The sequence below is a fragment of the Phaenicophaeus curvirostris genome, chromosome 1 (assembly GCF_032191515.1).
Source record: "Phaenicophaeus curvirostris isolate KB17595 chromosome 1, BPBGC_Pcur_1.0, whole genome shotgun sequence".
Classification (NCBI taxonomy): Eukaryota; Metazoa; Chordata; class Aves; order Cuculiformes; family Cuculidae; genus Phaenicophaeus; species Phaenicophaeus curvirostris.
The window spans coordinates 16350839-16367497 of record NC_091392.1 but is presented as its reverse complement, the minus strand read 5'-3'; the positions used below and the strand labels follow the sequence as shown (position 1 = coordinate 16367497).

General features: G+C 45.2%; 1 protein-coding gene across 1 annotated transcript in view; it reads left to right on the top strand.

The window, feature by feature from the left end:
* The window catches only part of CELSR1 (cadherin EGF LAG seven-pass G-type receptor 1), a 180227-nt gene that overhangs the window by 101836 nt on the left and 61732 nt on the right, over positions 1 to 16659 (top strand). The window contains exon 5 of the mRNA XM_069849837.1: positions 4384 to 4472. Coding sequence (XP_069705938.1) covers positions 4384 to 4472 — 89 coding nt within the window. The remainder of the gene's footprint in view (positions 1 to 4383; positions 4473 to 16659) is intronic.

Genomic DNA, 16659 nt, shown 5'->3' with positions numbered 1-16659 from the left:
TCAACCTGTTTGGAAGAACACTTCAATGAATTTATACAGCTGTTTACTACCTTGTTAATTGAGTAACCTGCCGACGATGTGCAGTGAACAATTTATGCCAGGCGTTGCAGAATACTCCTGATTGTAGCAGTTCGTGGTTGTAGCACACACTATCACAGGCAGGAGCTTTCCAATATATCAGTTATAAAAGCCAGAGTTTATGTCTACTATAAAAGATTGGCACTAGCCTGAAAGTTGGCCTGCCAGCCAATGTTTGCTTAAATGAGACATTGTTTTATCACACTATGATAAAAGTCGCGTGTTTATGTGTTTATATACTATGCCATCGATGAAACTAGGTGCATAAATGTTATCTGAAAAATACACGCAAACAAAGTAAAAGCTAGCAGTGAAGTGAAAACTGTCTGCTGTTAGCTGGGAATTGGTGAGGAGCAATGCTGTCACTGGGATACACAGCTGTGCAGTAGAACCATGTCCCCTTGGAAGAAGCTGTAACCCACAAGGAATTTAGGAGAACTGAGCTGTCCGCTTCATTGCTACAGTGGGCTAGGAGACAAAAAACAGAGGCTTTGGCATTTGTTTGCTCCCTGCATTAAGACAAAGCCAGCATCTTTTGGTGCTTGTGGAAGCAGAGGGGAAGGCAAAGGAAGCTCAGGATGGGATTTATCCCTGTGACAATGGCCTTCTTTCAGTGAGAGGTTTCCTCTAGAAAATCAACCCTGGCAACTGCAAAGCTCTTCCTGATGAAAGTGTGATTGGAACAAACCCTGCACAGTCCCGGCCTCAGCAGAGACCTCAGTTTCCCAAGTTACAATAAGCCCAAGTTTCATCCAAAATCTCGTGCCCAGCTGTGCTAATTTTCATGGCAGAGGAAGCAGGTGAAGCTGTTAGCACCAGTGGTACAGTGTGGTTGAAGCACCTTGCAGCCACCAGTAATCACCCCCAGGGCTTCAGCTGGCTTGCTGAGACTCTTGGTAGACTTCTTGGTGGACTACGTGTGTCCCTACTTCAGCCCAGGAGCTGGTATGTGAGTTCAGAGGGAAAGTTTTGGTGCTTTTACTAAAACTCAGCAAGGTTTACTAAACCTCTTCTCACAGGTTTAGGGGATGTTTTCCATGGGGACAGAAACAAATATCTGGGAAAGGCTGTTGTTGTGAAGGTCAAGTGGAATTATGTGTAGGTCAAGTAAGACATTTGTATCTCTGTACTGGGCATGTAATTAGGAAATAATCCTGTTATTTCCTGTTATCCTTATTCAGGACAGTCAACTCTTATTTTATTTTTGTGAAAAGTGAGACATTGCAAGCAGTAAAGCAGTAGAAGCAGAGGTGCAACACACATCGCTGTTGCACGTCATCACCAGTGACAGTCGCTACCCTCAAACACCAGGGTAAATGGTTTTCTGCCTGACTGGGGAAATTCCACTGGACTGGAGGCTGGCTGATGTTACACCCATCTACGAGAAGGGTTGGAGGGAGGATCCAGGAAACTACAGGCCTGTCAGTCTTGACCTCAGTCCCGGAAAAGTCATGGAACAGGTGATCTTGAGTGCTATCATGAAGCACATGCAAGAGAACCAGGTGATCAGGCCCAGTCAACATGGGTTCATGAAAGGCAGGTCTTGGCAAACTAACCTGATCACCTTCTATGACAAAGTGACTCGGCTGCTGGATGAGGGAAAGGCTGTGGATGTGGTCTTCCTGGACTTCAGTAAAGCCTCTGACGGTTTCTCACAGCATTCTGCTTGGGAAACTGGCTGCCACTGGCCTGGACAGGCGCACACTCTCCTGAGTGGAAAACTGGTTGGATGGCCGGGCCCAGAGAGTGGTGGGAAATGGAGTGAATTCCAGCTGGAGGCCAGTGACAAGCGGGGTTCCCCAGGGCTCATTGCTGGGTCCAGCCCTGTTCAATGTCTTTATCAATGACCTGGATGAAGGCCTTGAGTGCACCCTTAGCAAGCTTGTAGACGACACTAAGCTGGGTGGAAGTGTGGATCTGCTGGAGGGTAAGGAGGCTCTGCAAAGGCTAGACCTCTCTGTGCTGAGACCAATGGCATGAGGTTTAAGAAGGCCAAATGCCAGGTCCTGTGCTTGGAGCACAACAACCCTGTGCAGTGCTACAGACTAGAAGAGTGTCTAGAAAGCCGCCTGGAGGAGAAGAACCTGGGGATGTTGATTGACAGCCGACGGAACATGAGCCAGCAGTGTGCCCAGGTGGCCAAGAAGGCCAATGGCATCTTGGCTTGGATCAGAAACGGTGTGACCAGCAGGTCCAGGGAGGTTATTCTGCCCCTGTACTCGGCACTGGTGAGACCGCACCTTGAATCCTGTGTTCAGTTCTGGGCCCCTCACCACAAGAAGGAGGTAGAGGCTGTGGAGCGATTCCAGAGAACAGCAACGAAGCTGGTGGAAGTCTTAAAAGGAGCATCTGAGGGAGGTGGGGTTGTTTAGCCTGGAGAAGAGGAGGCTTAGGGGAGACCTTATTGCTCTCTACAACTACCTGAAAAGAAATTGTAGAGAGGAGGGAGCTGGCCTCTTCTCCCAAGTGACAGGGGACAGGACAAGAGGGAATGGCCTCAAGCTACACCAGGGGAGGTTGAAACTAGATATCAGAAAGAAATTTTTCATAGAAAGGGTCATTGGGCAGTGGACCAGGCTGCCCAGGGAGGTGGTTGAATCACCATTGCTGGAGGAGTTTAAAAGATGGGGAGACGAGGTGCTCAGGGACATGGTTTAGTGATTGATAGGAATGGTTGGACTCGAGGATCCAAGAGGTCTTTTCCAACTTGGTGATTCTATGATTCTATTCTATGAAATCCTGCATGACCCTATCTATTTACCACTGATGCTAAGTGCGTATCTGGGCCCTTTGAGTTGAAGATATCCGGTTTCATTTCCCCTTTATTATCTCAAAGTTGTCCAAATTAGATTTTAAGGCAGGCTTTTGAATGGATTAGTGTAATGAAATAACATGCTGCAGTCAGAGAGATGTGCTTTCTTCTGTAGCTCTGTTCCGCCTGTCTAAACTTGAATCAAATTGCTTGGAAGACACCCTGAGGATGAACGAGAAAAAAAACCAGCCTTCTACTTGCACTTATATGCATTTAGATGTGGAGGAACTCCTTTAAAATACATGGAACTAAATTTAGATTTCCACTACTCCACCTGAGAGCAGGTCTGGTCCTGTATATTAGAAATGGTGTTTTCTTTGGAAGGAGAATGGTTTGTGTTTTATATTTTTAAGTGGCTTTTAAGGAAGAGTACAAGTTTTGGACATCTGATCTGACTGCTTTACGTGTTGCAACAACTTTTTAACAGAAAGCAAAGCAAATGGATTGGAGACCAGTGATCTTCCTTTTGCAGAAACTTGATAGATGAATAAAACCCCCAATTTTTACCACAGACTTCTTTATCACTAAATGATAAAAAACATTTCAGCAAGATATCAAACGTGCTAGGCTGAAATCTGTATTGTTTAAATAACAGATGTGTGTAGAATGGGAGTTAAAGGAGTGTTGGGGACATGGGAATCATCGAGAGTAAAGTATTTATTGCAGACAGAGAATAGAAAGTACTCTGTAGGCTTGACAGTACTTCATTAGCTTATGGGAGGGAGTTATTCTTTCCTGTGATGTATTATGTAGAATTCTCCAACTGTTAAAAAAAAAAACCAAAACCCAAAGTAAAAGGGAAAAAAATTGAAACCCTACAATACCTTCTCCATGCCAGGCCTTTTATGTGCATTCAACAAGAATGTTTATTTTGCTGCTACCTCAGAATATGCCTGGTTACTGAACTGATTCTGCTCACTCAGATCTGACTTAAAAGCTTCAACTTTCCAGTAACAGTGGCAAGGGCTTGCTTTCAAATTTAAAGCGCTAGTAAAATTTTGCCAGGACCTGAGTTATCATCCATATGTTTTATACTAGAGTACTTTTGGATTTCACTCTCTCAGCTCTGACAAGGAAGAGGCTATTCTTCCCTGACAAAATATCCCAGGACAATACTCATCATATTAAGCAAACCTCAAAGTGCAGCTTTTGCAGAAATGCAGAAAATTTCATGTAAATATTTTCCTCAGTTGACCACTTCAGCAACAGCTGTATCTACCCAATGCACTGCTACCACACTCTGTTGAAGCATAATAAAAACTAAGATAATTCACCCAAATGTGATAGAAGCTATTTTTGTATTTGTGCACCAAAATAATTCCGTGGAACTGGGGAAATTTACTGTCTCACAGGACAAAAACCCAAATTGCTGCATAATGGAGTAAGATAGCTGCATCCTATGCCTAATGAGGATCTCTCCATGTTTCTGTTTAGTACAGAGCATAGTTTGCTGTGATCTTGACTTATTTTTTCCTTTCTGCCTGTCCTTGCAGGGGAGACAACCACTACGGTGGCACCGTTTGTTCCGGGAGGGGTGAGCGATGGGCAGTGGCACTCGGTCCAGGTGCAGTATTACAATAAGGTAAGACTAATTGTGTTGGTGATAACCCTGTTATTTGTAAAGTAATAGAGCTGTGGGTCATCGAGCTCTGACCTAATGTATGCAGGTGACCTGAATTTTTTTTATTTAACCAGGAACATTTCTGCAGCTCTGCATGGATGGTACTGGTACTCTACTGGTACCTTGCCTGGGACAAAAATTCCCTCTAAGGGATTTTGAGTTTTGTCTCAGGAATGCAAAATCAGACCTAGTACATCCTTTTAAGAAGTACTGCTGGGGAGACCTTCAGGTGCTTGGAACTATTTTAGTTTTCAGTTCTTTAAACCCTCACCAATGTCAGTGTGTCTGTAGCAACTAGTTCACTGATTTGGATCTTTTTAAAGAATTGTACAGTGCAGGAGCCTTCAGTGCAGTAACTACAAACCACTAATGTAGAGTTTTCTGAAGCAAACTACAATCCTTCTATATGACTGTGTTTTCTTGTGTAAAATGACCAGTTTAGCTAACACAAGGTTCTCTGATTTGGAAAATTTGGTTATTGACACTTTTCAGTAATCAAGGGCTATCTTACTACATCCTTTTTTCATCTGCCCTATAAAAAGATAGGAGAAATGCAAAAAGAATCATTGTGGACAGTCCAAGGCACTCAGAGGTGAACTCTGGGGTCCCTGTCCCACCACTGTGCCCTTCGTCACTGTCAAGAGCAGGTTCACTTTGACTGAACCAAAGGCAAGGGCTTTGTGCCTTTTTTGTTCATTTTGTGTTGAACCAAAAGGCAGGCTTTTAGGGTCTACTGTGTCACTATTTACAGACAGAAATCAGAGCTCTTCTATAATCTATTTCAAAAATTAGAGAATTCATTTAGTTACTGAGAAGCATTGCTTTTAAGTCTGACGTGATGGCATTATGGGGGATCACGTAAAGAAATAGAGGATCATTGTTGCCTTTTAAAGAGGAAACAGGATACTGGTGTAGGAAACTGAATGGAAGATGAAGGATTAATATGATCAGCAAGTTCTTTATTTCCCAGTGCTCCATCCTTTCATCACAGTTTGTGTGGCAATTTGAATGGGTGGATTAAAATTTTCTTTGGACTCTTAGATAGGTTCTTGAGCCAAAGGATATTTTATTGAGGAAAGAAAAACCTTTTATATTAGTTATTTCATATTAAAAATAAAAAAATTAAACTAATTTTATAAGATCTGTACTTAATATGCTCACTACTATCCAGAGCACAGAGAAATAGATGCGAAACTTGGTGTGTCACCATGCATGCATCTGTGGACACTGAGTGGCTCCTCCTTACATCTGCAACATGCCAAGTTTCCATATCCTGCATATTTCTTAGTGAATCACTTTAGCAGAATAAGCAGCACTTGCTGAGGCAGCGGAGGGACACTCCAACTTCCAAGCTCCTCAGTGGATGATGAGGGGAGGGCACAGCTGCTGGAGCTGCTCGCTGAAGTGCTGCTGAGCAGATAAGAAGCCCAGGCAGCCCCAGGACACTCTTTAAAAGGCAAAGCGATCTGACATGGATGTTAAAAATAAACCCGTTCCTCATTTTCTTGCTGCTGTTCAAGCAGACTGGTAGGTGAACCATGTTAGCAGCTGGTGCTTTCCTATTGTTAACATATGCACCCTGTCATAATTTTCTTCTTCTGCCCCATTTTTTTCAAAGGGAAATGAGCCGGTCCCTGCTGCACAGGAGAGAGGGAGAGTAGAGGGCTTATGGCAGGAAACACCGCTGCCTTCATCACCTTTGCCACTCGCATGACGTAAAGGTGATGAAAAACAGGGTCACTATGTGGAGAGCAGCTCTGTGCCCTTTGCTGTCTGTGTCAGACTGAGGTCATCACCTTCCCTTTAGCAGTGTTTATTCCAGAATGGTTAAATTTGGGCTGACATTGAGTAAATGGCACAAGTAGGATATGCTAATCTGTATGTATTTAGCATGCTCTCAGGACTTTCCAGCTATCTGAGAATTGCATATGTTGGCACCAGTTCTCCAGTAGCGAAAGAAGGAGCAGACACTGCGGTGCAGCAGCAGCTGGAGGCAGCTCTGTAGGTCTGCCCATCAGGCTGCCCACACCCTGCCACAGGGTTGAGCCTTCACCCCAGCTGGTATTTTTAAAGCAGTTCCATGGCTACTTCATGTTTTAATGAAGCTGGAAGAAAAGTTCCCGCGAAGGGATTTAAGACAGAGATAATTTAGGGATTTGAGTTGTACTCAGAACTCATGAGTTTGCTTAAATGATGCACTCATATTATTTTGCAGATACTGCATCCTTCTGCTTTATCCTCACACTGTGAGGTCCTCATCCCATCACCCTTCAGCCCCTTTGCTCCACTCAGATACTACACAGCCTTCCTGAGCAGGCAGAGACCACTGAGCTGTCTCCTTATTCACTGCCTCCAACTTGTACTTGATCCCTACCTCCAGCTCCTTCTGGACTCCCCTCCCTCCTCTCTGCCTCTAGCTCACTCTGCATTTGTGCAGCAGCACCCTGTCCCTGCCTCCACCAGCATCCCCACCGGGCTCCTTGCCCCTTCTTCCATTCTCCTGCTTGCCTGGGGAGCTTCTGGTCTTTGCTCTGTATTAGACATCCCTTTCTGCTGCTGTCCATGGAAGCGTGTAACTTGTCATCACAGATACCTGTAGAGATCTGTTTTGTTCATTTGTCTGTTTTGCATTAAAAAGTCCTTAAAGAGGTATTGATAGCTGTTCTTTCTTATCCCTCATTCATGTTGAGTTTCACCTCGCTCCATCTGCCTTTTGCCCCATCAGCAGGTTTTCTTTATGTGGTAGACACAATCACCTTTACCTCTCAATTCATAAGGCCCTTCCTGTGTCACTTTGAGCTTTTTTTGCACAGCAAAACCCATACAGACCATTTGAACTTGCATTATTCATGCTCCTACAACTGAGCACTGCCAGGCTGCTCGTCCAGCTGGTGGGGTCGTTACAGCTGTGCCTGTCCTCTTTCTACCCAACACTGTGTCCTCAGGCAGAGAAAGGCTTCTTCAAGTTGGACACTTTCCTCGTGCCCTGGAAGCGTGAGACGTGCTGTGGTACAGGTTGAAATAAATAGCAATTCAAAAATATCCTGTTGAGTTCACAGTGAGTATTTGGGACCAGGTACTCTCTTAGCTTCATCTTCCTTTCCCAGTTCCTCTTTTTATTAAATTTCTTTAAAGTGTGTTTTTAAAAACTATGCTAGAAACTGTTCAGTTTATTTCCTTCTTTCTGCATTTGTGCAGCACCTAGCAAAGGAAAAAAAGGATTCGATCTTCTTTGGTCCTTTCAGATAATGCTGAAATTCATATAAGGAGTATGAGGTTTTATCACTGCTGAGGTTTATTTTCTATCTTCCGTTTTTGAGGAGAATGACTAACAAGCTTTGATACATACTCTAAATTACTTCAGTCCAAAGCAAGTTTTCATAGATGAGTTTTCACAACTCTGAAAGCTGCTTCTGTAGTCCGAGCTGATCATTGTCAGATACAAGCAAAGGTTGAGTGGGGTTTGGCACCTGAAGCTCTGTGGACAGTTCTTGACTGAGCATCACTGGAATTTGGATTCCAGGAGCGAGTGACTTGGATGTGAGGGGCACCTTTGGTGGGAAACTTCTGCAGCAGCTATTTTCTTAACACAGCAAGCAGGTCTGTGGGATCCCAGTGATGCTGCCATCCTGCGCAAAGTCAGTTTGGTAATAAGGTAATGAAATAAGAAGTAAGTGTAGAAGTGACTGCTGTAAATTATTTTCTGTACTCAGCTCCACAGTTTGCTTGGTAAAATTTATCTTTAGTGTTGAAAAATGTTGGTTTATAACTAACTCTGTATCAGGAGGATCCTCTGCTGCTTAGGAGCAGACACTGGAGCTGTGTTGGCAAGAGGTGAGTGCAGGGCTGGCATTAAGCCACTGTGTTTGCAGAGGAGCATCAAAACATTTCTCTGTCAGCTCAAATATTTGATGCTTTCTCACAAATACCTGGTATGTAGAGGCACTGTGAAACATTGCAGTAATGAAATGGGTTATATCAGGGGAGGGAGGGAAGCAATGTCATCTGATTTACTGTGCAGTGATGGAAATGAATGCTTCCTCCCCTGGTAACAGTCGACACACTTGATTTCAGTGGAAGTGCATAAGGGAAGCACATGGATGTTGTACTAAGGAAGTCTTGGCTCTGTAATGAATTTATGCAAAGGAAAACACCAAGGGGAAGGAATTGGTACCTATAAGAGTGCAGCAGTGATCTAGGAGTGTTTTATAACGATTCCATATTTTCAGTTATATATTAAAAGTCTTTTCAGGTACTCAGTAGCAAGGTAGTTTCCCTGTTAGTAGCGTTGCTTGCCACTATAGATGTTTGCTGAGACCTGAGAGAAAGCAGGGGGGAAAGCTACTCACTGACTCTGGTTGTTCAAACAAGTTACTTCCTGGGATCCTGATCTCTCAGCCATTAAAATCAATGGGAGGTATTAAATTAAAGTGGCCTGCACATGGCCTGTATTCTCAGGATATATATATTGATAAGAAATTCAGAAGAAATGATTTTTTAAATTTTTTTTGTAGCAAGGGTGGGAGGAGGGGGAAGATTTCAGCCTGGCAAATAAAACTGATAAAAAAAAACCCTGTAGCAACAACCTGCTGCTTGTTCACAGGATTGCTGGTGTAAGGGTCAGCAATGATGTGAACTGCCCCCTTTGCCTTGGTAATGTGCCTCCTCTCCCCACAAACAGAGCACAGTCAGTCTCCGATGGAGTGCGGTCCTTATCCTTTGGCTCTCCTGATCCTGCCAGCATTAGTGACGGTTGATAGGTTTAGCCATGCTGGTATTTGTTTGGAATAAGTGTGCAGGTATACCTTGGAGATACTGCGGGTTCAGTTCCAGACTGCCACAATAAAGCAAATACTGCAGTAAAGTAAGTCACACAATTTTTTTTGTTTTACAGTGCATATAGAAGTTGTGTTTATATGATGCTGTAGTCTGTTAAGTGTGCAATACCATTGTCTAATGTACATACCTTAATTAAAAAATATTTTATTGCTAAAAATGATGAAATAAAATGCAGTATCTGCAAAGCACAATAAAACAAGGTATGCCTGTAAAACCATCAGGTTGTCTGATGGTAACAATGCTCAGTATCAGTAATATCATATGAACTATCTGGCATTCATTGCACACAGAAAATCATGTATGATTTTAGGCAGTGTTTGGGACAGGAGATTTTAATGAGCCCGGTTGTGGGTGGTGTTTTTAATTAAGTGAAAACTTCAAGCAACTCTTGCAAACTTCTGATAGAAACACAATTTTGTTCAGAATTTAAGATATACCATCAAATTTATGTTAATGTTTTACCTGACTCATTACCTCAGGGTACAATTCATCATTTGGCAAAAGATAAAATGTTTAACGTATGGACATGTTCCTTTAATTACAGAGGGTATGTACATGTATATTTATATACTGTGTATCTTATATGTTACTTTTTTATATATATATATGACATCAAAGTCGCTTAAGGACATTACTGTTCTGTAGGTGGAAGCTCCTTCTCCGTCTGTTTAAGGGAGCACAGGATAATTTTACCTAAATGACAGAAAACCTGAGAAGGACAGAAAACCTGAGAAGGACAGAGAGAAACATGCTATTGCTGATGTGCAGTACAGTAATTCTGGGGGATGGGATGAACAAATCCCTGAATGACTCACAGAATGAGTCACAAAAGAAACGACTGTAAGACCGGGCAGTGTGTGTGTGTGTGTGTGTGTGTGTGTGTGTGTGTGTGAGAGAGAGATCCTCTTCCATGGTCAGAAGGTGCAAGAAGGATGGGTGCGTCAGATAATGTCCCAGCTGTATTGGTCACTCAAGCCTGCAAGCTCCTAGGATGAGATATTCAGGACCAACATTACCTTTTATTCCACAACTAGGCTGAGGTTTCTTCTCATATTTGATAATCTATAGTAAGCTGTCATTCTTTCATTTCTTCCTTGCCTGTCTTTAGATTGAAGAGTGACGTGGTTGTTATTACAGATGTTTGACTGTCTTAACTTTCACAGTGGTTACAGTTAGCAGGGACCCGTTGACCTCTGTGCGCTTCCCACCCAGCAGAGCCCAGACCTGCATTTAGCCTGAAGACAGCCACCAGAGAGAAAACGCAAATTCTTCAGTTAGAGATAAACTAAAAAGAAATTAGGGCTGCTTGGGGCTGATCTTCTATGTGTTGTGAATTCAAAGTGCATCACTACATGCATTTCTCTAAATGAGATTCACATACGCTTTCAAAAGTCTTCTGCCTGTGGTAAGTGATGGTTTCTCTTGAGTTAACTGGCCTTCCTCTGAGGCAAGCTGGAGCTTGAGTATTGCCGAAGTCTGAGCTAATGCTGTAGAGATTTAGCTCTCAGCCCACTCATGCAATAGAATTTGCCAGTACCTTTCCTTTCTGGAGAGCTTGGGCCTATCCCTCACCCACTGGCTGAAAGCTGTTTCAGGTGCCAAAACATCCTCTGTTTCAGTGCCAAGCCCCATGCTGTAATTGATTTTCTGTACCTTGGTGCGTGCTACAGCTCTCCTGTTGTGCTGGCTTAGCAGGCAGGTAGGAGGGCAGCTTTCTCCTTCACCTGTGCGTTCCTCAGCCAAAGTTGTTCCCAAGGAGTTATTTAAGCATTCCTGTACAGCTATGTTACGGTGCCAGCAGAACTTACCATTTCGAGTCTGCACCCACAAATCCTCCACACTGAAGTTCACTAGTAGCGCCTCACAGACTGATTGTCAGTGCCAGATGTTAGCACAGGTCTGGGCAAAACCTACCAGTTCTGTGTCAGGGGACACCTCAGTGAGCCCCAGTTGCTTGTGCAGTCTAAGTGGTGGCTCTGCAGCACTGCTGGGCAGAGCTTGTGAGAGTCTGGGGCAGCGTAGGTCTTGACTATGATGTGGAGTTGAGACTTCTGCCAGCCCAAACAGCCCTGGGACAGAGGAATGGATCCCATCTGCACTTGCCTAGGACTTGGGAGTGAAGTGAAAGGAGTGAAAGTTTTACGGAAGAAAAAAGCAGCACTGGGCCATGTCAGGACTTTGCTTGCTGCTGTTTCTGTGGTATTGCAATGCGTTGGTCGAAAAGTGGAATTTCATGTGGGAACTGCATGCATCTGGGCTTGGCAGTAGGACTTGGGAAAGGTTCCACTTCTGCTCAACTTCACCATCCAAGGAGCAGGTCTGCACTACCACTGTATCCCCTGATACCACTATTCCCTGCTGATTCTGCCCCTCTATTCCTCTCTTGTGAGTCCTCATCTGGAGTACTGTGTTCCATTCTGGAATCCTCAACATAAGAAGGATATGGAGCTGTTGGAATGGGTCCAGAGGAGGGCTACAAAGATCATCAGAGGGCTGGAGTACCTTCCATATGAGGACAGGCTGAGAGAGTTGGGCTTGTTCAGCCTGGAGGAGAGATGGCTCCAAAGAGATAACGATGTTCCAGTACCTGAAAGGGGCTTACAGGAAAGCTGGAGAGGGACTATTCATAAAGGCTTGTGGTGACAGGACAAGGGGGAGTGGGTATAAACTGGAGAGGGGCAGATTTAGGCTTGACATTAGGAAGAATTTCTTCACCATGAGAGTGGTGCAACACTGGAACAGGTTGCCAAGGGAAGTCATGGATGCTCCATCCCTGGAGGTGTTCAAGACCAGGTTGGATGGGATCTTGGGCAGCCTGATCTAGTGGGATGTCGCTGCCCATGTCAGGGGCGTTGAAACTAGGGGATCTTTAAGGTCCCTTCCAACCCAAACCATTCTATGATTCTGGAATTCTATGGTTCTATGAAATCCCACCCTCTCCTATGACCATGTAGAGATTGAGGTTCAGCAACCATCAGGTCCACTGGGACTGGGAAACCATTACCCTATCCCAATGCCTCAGCTTCTTGGTATCCTTACACAGGATTCCAAGTGGGCTCCACATGGGCTGGAGATATCAAGAGCTTTAATGGTGGCTCATTTGCAAAAAGGGTGTCCTGAAACCTGCAGATGACAGCATTCCAAGAAAAAAAAAAACCAAGATCTGGAGGTACATCCATCTTGAAGTACTCTACCCTTTTCCCCAGCAGCTTGTTTATTTTGGCATGCATTTTACACTGGTCTTTTAGACAAATTCAAGGAGCTTCTCATCAGCACAATTTCCTGATCGCCTTTCATGTTTTCTGACAGCCCAAACTTCTCTCTCCTGGTTTGCTAGAGACTCCTCAACAGTCATTTTTTTTACCCATTTTTCAGGAGATGTCTGAATAGACATAAATTGATAGTATACCTAACAGGAGACAGTATCTACAGTATTTGTGGTTGGACTTGATGATGTTTAAGATCTTTTCCAACCTAAATGATTTTGTGATTTTATTCCATTACAAAACAGAATAATGGGTTCACAAAAGGCAGGTCTTGCCAAACTAACCTGATCACCTTCTATGGCAAAGTGACTTGGCTGCTGGATGAGGGAAAGGCTGTGGGTGTGGTCTTCCTGGACTTCAGTAAAGCCTTTGACACAGTTTCTCACAGCGTTCTGCTTGAGAAACTGTCAGCCTCTGGCCTGGACATTTCCACTCTCCTGGGTGGAAAACTGGTTGGCTGGCCGGGCCCAGAGAGTGGTGGGAAATGGTGTGAAATCCAGCTGGAGGCCAGTGACAAGTGGGGTTCCCCAGGGCTCAGTGCTGGGTCCAGCCCTGTTCAATGTCTTTATCAATAACCTGGATGAAGGCATTGAGCGCACCCTTAGCAAGTTTGCAGACGACACTAAGCTGGGTGGAAGTGTGGATCTGCTGGAGGGTAGGGAGGCTCTGCAAAGGGATCTGAACAGGCTGGACCACTGGGCAGAGTCCAATGGCATGAGGCCAAATGCCGGGTCCTGCACTTGGGGCACAACAACCCTGTGCAGTGCTACAGACTAGGAGAAGTCTGTCTAGAAAGCTGCCTGGAGGAGAGGGACCTGGGGGTGTTGGTTGACAGCCGACTGAACATGAGCCAGCAGTGTGCCCAGGTGGCCAAGAAGGCCAATGGCATCTTGGCTTGTATCAGAAGCGGTGTGACCAGCAGGTCCAGGGAGGTTATTCTCCCTCTGTACTCGGCACTGGTGAGATCGCTCCTCTAATCCTGTGTTCAGTTCTGGGCCCCTCACCACAAGAAGGATGTTGAGGCTCTGGAGCGTGTCCAGAGAAGAGCAACAAAGCTGGTGAAGGGGCTGGAGAGCAGGTCTTACGAGGAGCAGCTGAGAGAGCTGGGGTTGTTTAGCCTGGAGAAGAGGAGGCTGAGGGGAGACCTCATTGCTCTCTACAACTACCTGAAAGGAGGTTGTAGAGAGGAGGGTGCTGGCCTCTTCTCCCAAGTGACAGGGGACAGGACAAGAGGGAATGGCCTCAAGCTCCGCCAGGGGAGGTTTAGGCAGGACATTAGGAAAAAATTCTTCACAGAAAGGGTCATTGGGCACTGGAACAGGCTGCCCAGGGAGGTGGTTGAGTTACCTTCCCTGGAGGTGTTTACGGCACGGGTGGACGAGGTGCTAAGGGGCATGGTTTAGTGTTTGATGGGAATGGTTGGACTCGATGATCCGGTGGGTCTCTTTCAACCTGGTTATTCTATGATTCTATGATTATTCTATGTCATGCTTAGCAATAAAAGCTGGGGGAAGAAGAAGTAAGGAGGGGGGAATGGGACACGTTTGGGGTTATGGCATTTGCTTTCTCAAGTAACCATTATGTGCGATGGAGCCCTGCTATCCTGGAGGTGGCTGAACAACAGCCTGCTGGTGGGAAGTAATGAATTAATTCCTTGGTTTGCTTTGCTTGCTGCATGACTTTTGCTTTGTCTATTGAGCTGTCTTTATTTCAACCCACAAGTTTTCTCACTTTTACCTGATTCTCCTTCCCTTTCCACTGTCTGGCGGTGAGTGAGCAGCTGAGTGGGGTTCAGCTGCCCGCTGGCATTAAGCCATAACACTAAGCAAGAAATAAGAAGCACTTAGCAATAGGCTTGGTGTTCAGCAGCTTCAGGATAAAGACTTTACATAGTGGACAGGAGGAAAGGCCTTGAGACAAAAATTGCAACATTTACCTGGCCATGTTGGAGATATACAGGAGTGGTTGTTGGGCTTTGGGTTCTTCCCCTCCATTCTCTAAATGAAATAGAAAAGTTAAGCCAGTTCATTTGCTTGAAAGGCTTTTCTGCACAGGTGCCTTCCAGAGCAGGTCTAGCAAAAAGAGAAGAGTGGCTAAATATATGAACTTGATAGGGAGCCTGATGAACCCACTGAGCTCCCAAGGGAGGCATGACCTGGGAAGCAGCATCCTTGCGGGGCGGCTGCAGAGGTGGTGGGGACAGTTGCACACTGCAGCAGAAAGATGACACAGGTTTGCCTTAACCATGATGCGTCTTGCTGGAGTGTGCCTTGCTTATGCAGAACATCTGCTTCAGTTGATGTGTGGTGAATACAAGCTCTTGGGTTCAGTCTTGTACAAGCCTTGCATTTTCTCATTCTCTTACATGTGTTACTCTTGCAACTCATTAGCAGAGTTATCTTTAAGATTATCTTTATAGCAAATCTGTAACATTCATCACTGTCTTTGTTTTACTAGAATCACAGAATCACAGGAAGGTAGAGGTTGGAAGGGACCTCGGGAGATCATCTAGTCCAACTCCCCTGCTAAAGAAGGTTCACCTGAAGTAGGTTGCACAGGAACACATACAGGCTGGTGCATGGGGTTATTCCTCCCGAGGTGCAGGATCCTACACTTGCCTTTGTTGAGCATCATTAGGTGCATGTGTCACACAACTGACTAGTGGTGACCAGAGACAGAGCACTTCTGAAGGACTTAAGGGTGCATACACAAAACTTCTCTTTTGAAAACTCAGGTCCCCCCGTGTCCCCTCACCCAAGAGCCAGATGGGATCACATTTCATTCGGCCACCAGTCACTAGTGGAGTGACACAGCCATATCCTAAAAGTCTAGATATACAGGGTTCTGTGCTGCTGTGTTCTTGGACATCTGGAAGCTCGGTGGCCACCTGCATTCCCCTGCCATATGCAGACAGGACCTGGCCTTTGATCCAAGCCCCTTGCATAAGCAGGAGTTGCATGGGCAGTAGCAGGCAGTGGGAGTAGCGCTGGTCTGTGTTGAAGAGGTTAATGTAGCTCTTTGTTTTGAAAAGGGTAGGATGGAATACAGCAACCTCTGACAAGACTGCAGAGATGAGCACAAGCCCTGCTGGCTATGTTACATATGCCCCTGTGCCGGGTGCCTGTGGAGCTGACAGATAGTTTATCTCATTTCCTTCTGAAAACGCAGGCCCTCTCTGATCACAGAGTTTGCAGAATCACAGAATCACTAGGTTGGAAAAGACCCCCAGGATCATCGAGTCCAGCCATTCCTATCAACCACTAAACCATGCCCCTCAGCACCTCATCCATCCATCTTTTGGCAAATTCACCTGTTATGGAAATATAATTATTCTTTATTCAGGACGAATAGTCAATCTTGCGCCTTTGCCTTGGGGTCGGAGGAGGCAGATACCAACATTTTAGTGACACTCAGATTGTGACAACTGTGTCAAAAGACACGGAAAACACTGCTTACTGCTTTCTCTCCTGTTAAGGGGGCTAGTTCTCATCAGAAGTACTGGCTATGCAGCACCCTGTCCCTCCAGGACCAACAGGCAAATAGCACCTCACTGCAGGCTTCCCTGTGCCACCCCACTGCCGCGCTGCCCTTCAGGTGGGAGGCTCCCATCCCAGCATAAAATCCTTGTTTGCTCAGCTCCTGGTCTCCCTGCTGAGTCTGCCAAGGAGGCTGCCAGCACCATGGGTGATTTATGGGGCAAGCACATGCCTGCAGCTGAATAGGGATTGCCAGCTCCTTGGAGAAAAGCCACGTATCTGCCACCAGTTAGACATAACTTGTAGCCGTTGTACCCAAGGTGAAAGACTTTGCCTTGAAAGTATCCAGGACACCATGCAGTATCGTTTACTTTTTAATCTGAATAGTCTGGAAAAGTGGTTGGCAATTAAATTCATAGATAGGTATTACACCCTGTGCTGGGCACACCTCTCACATCGGGCTGTGGTTGTTCCTGCTGAGTGCTGCATTTTGTAACTCGGTTGGAAGAGACAGACCCCAACAGAAGTCAAATCACTGCAAATGCAATTAGTAATAAAGGCTGGGTA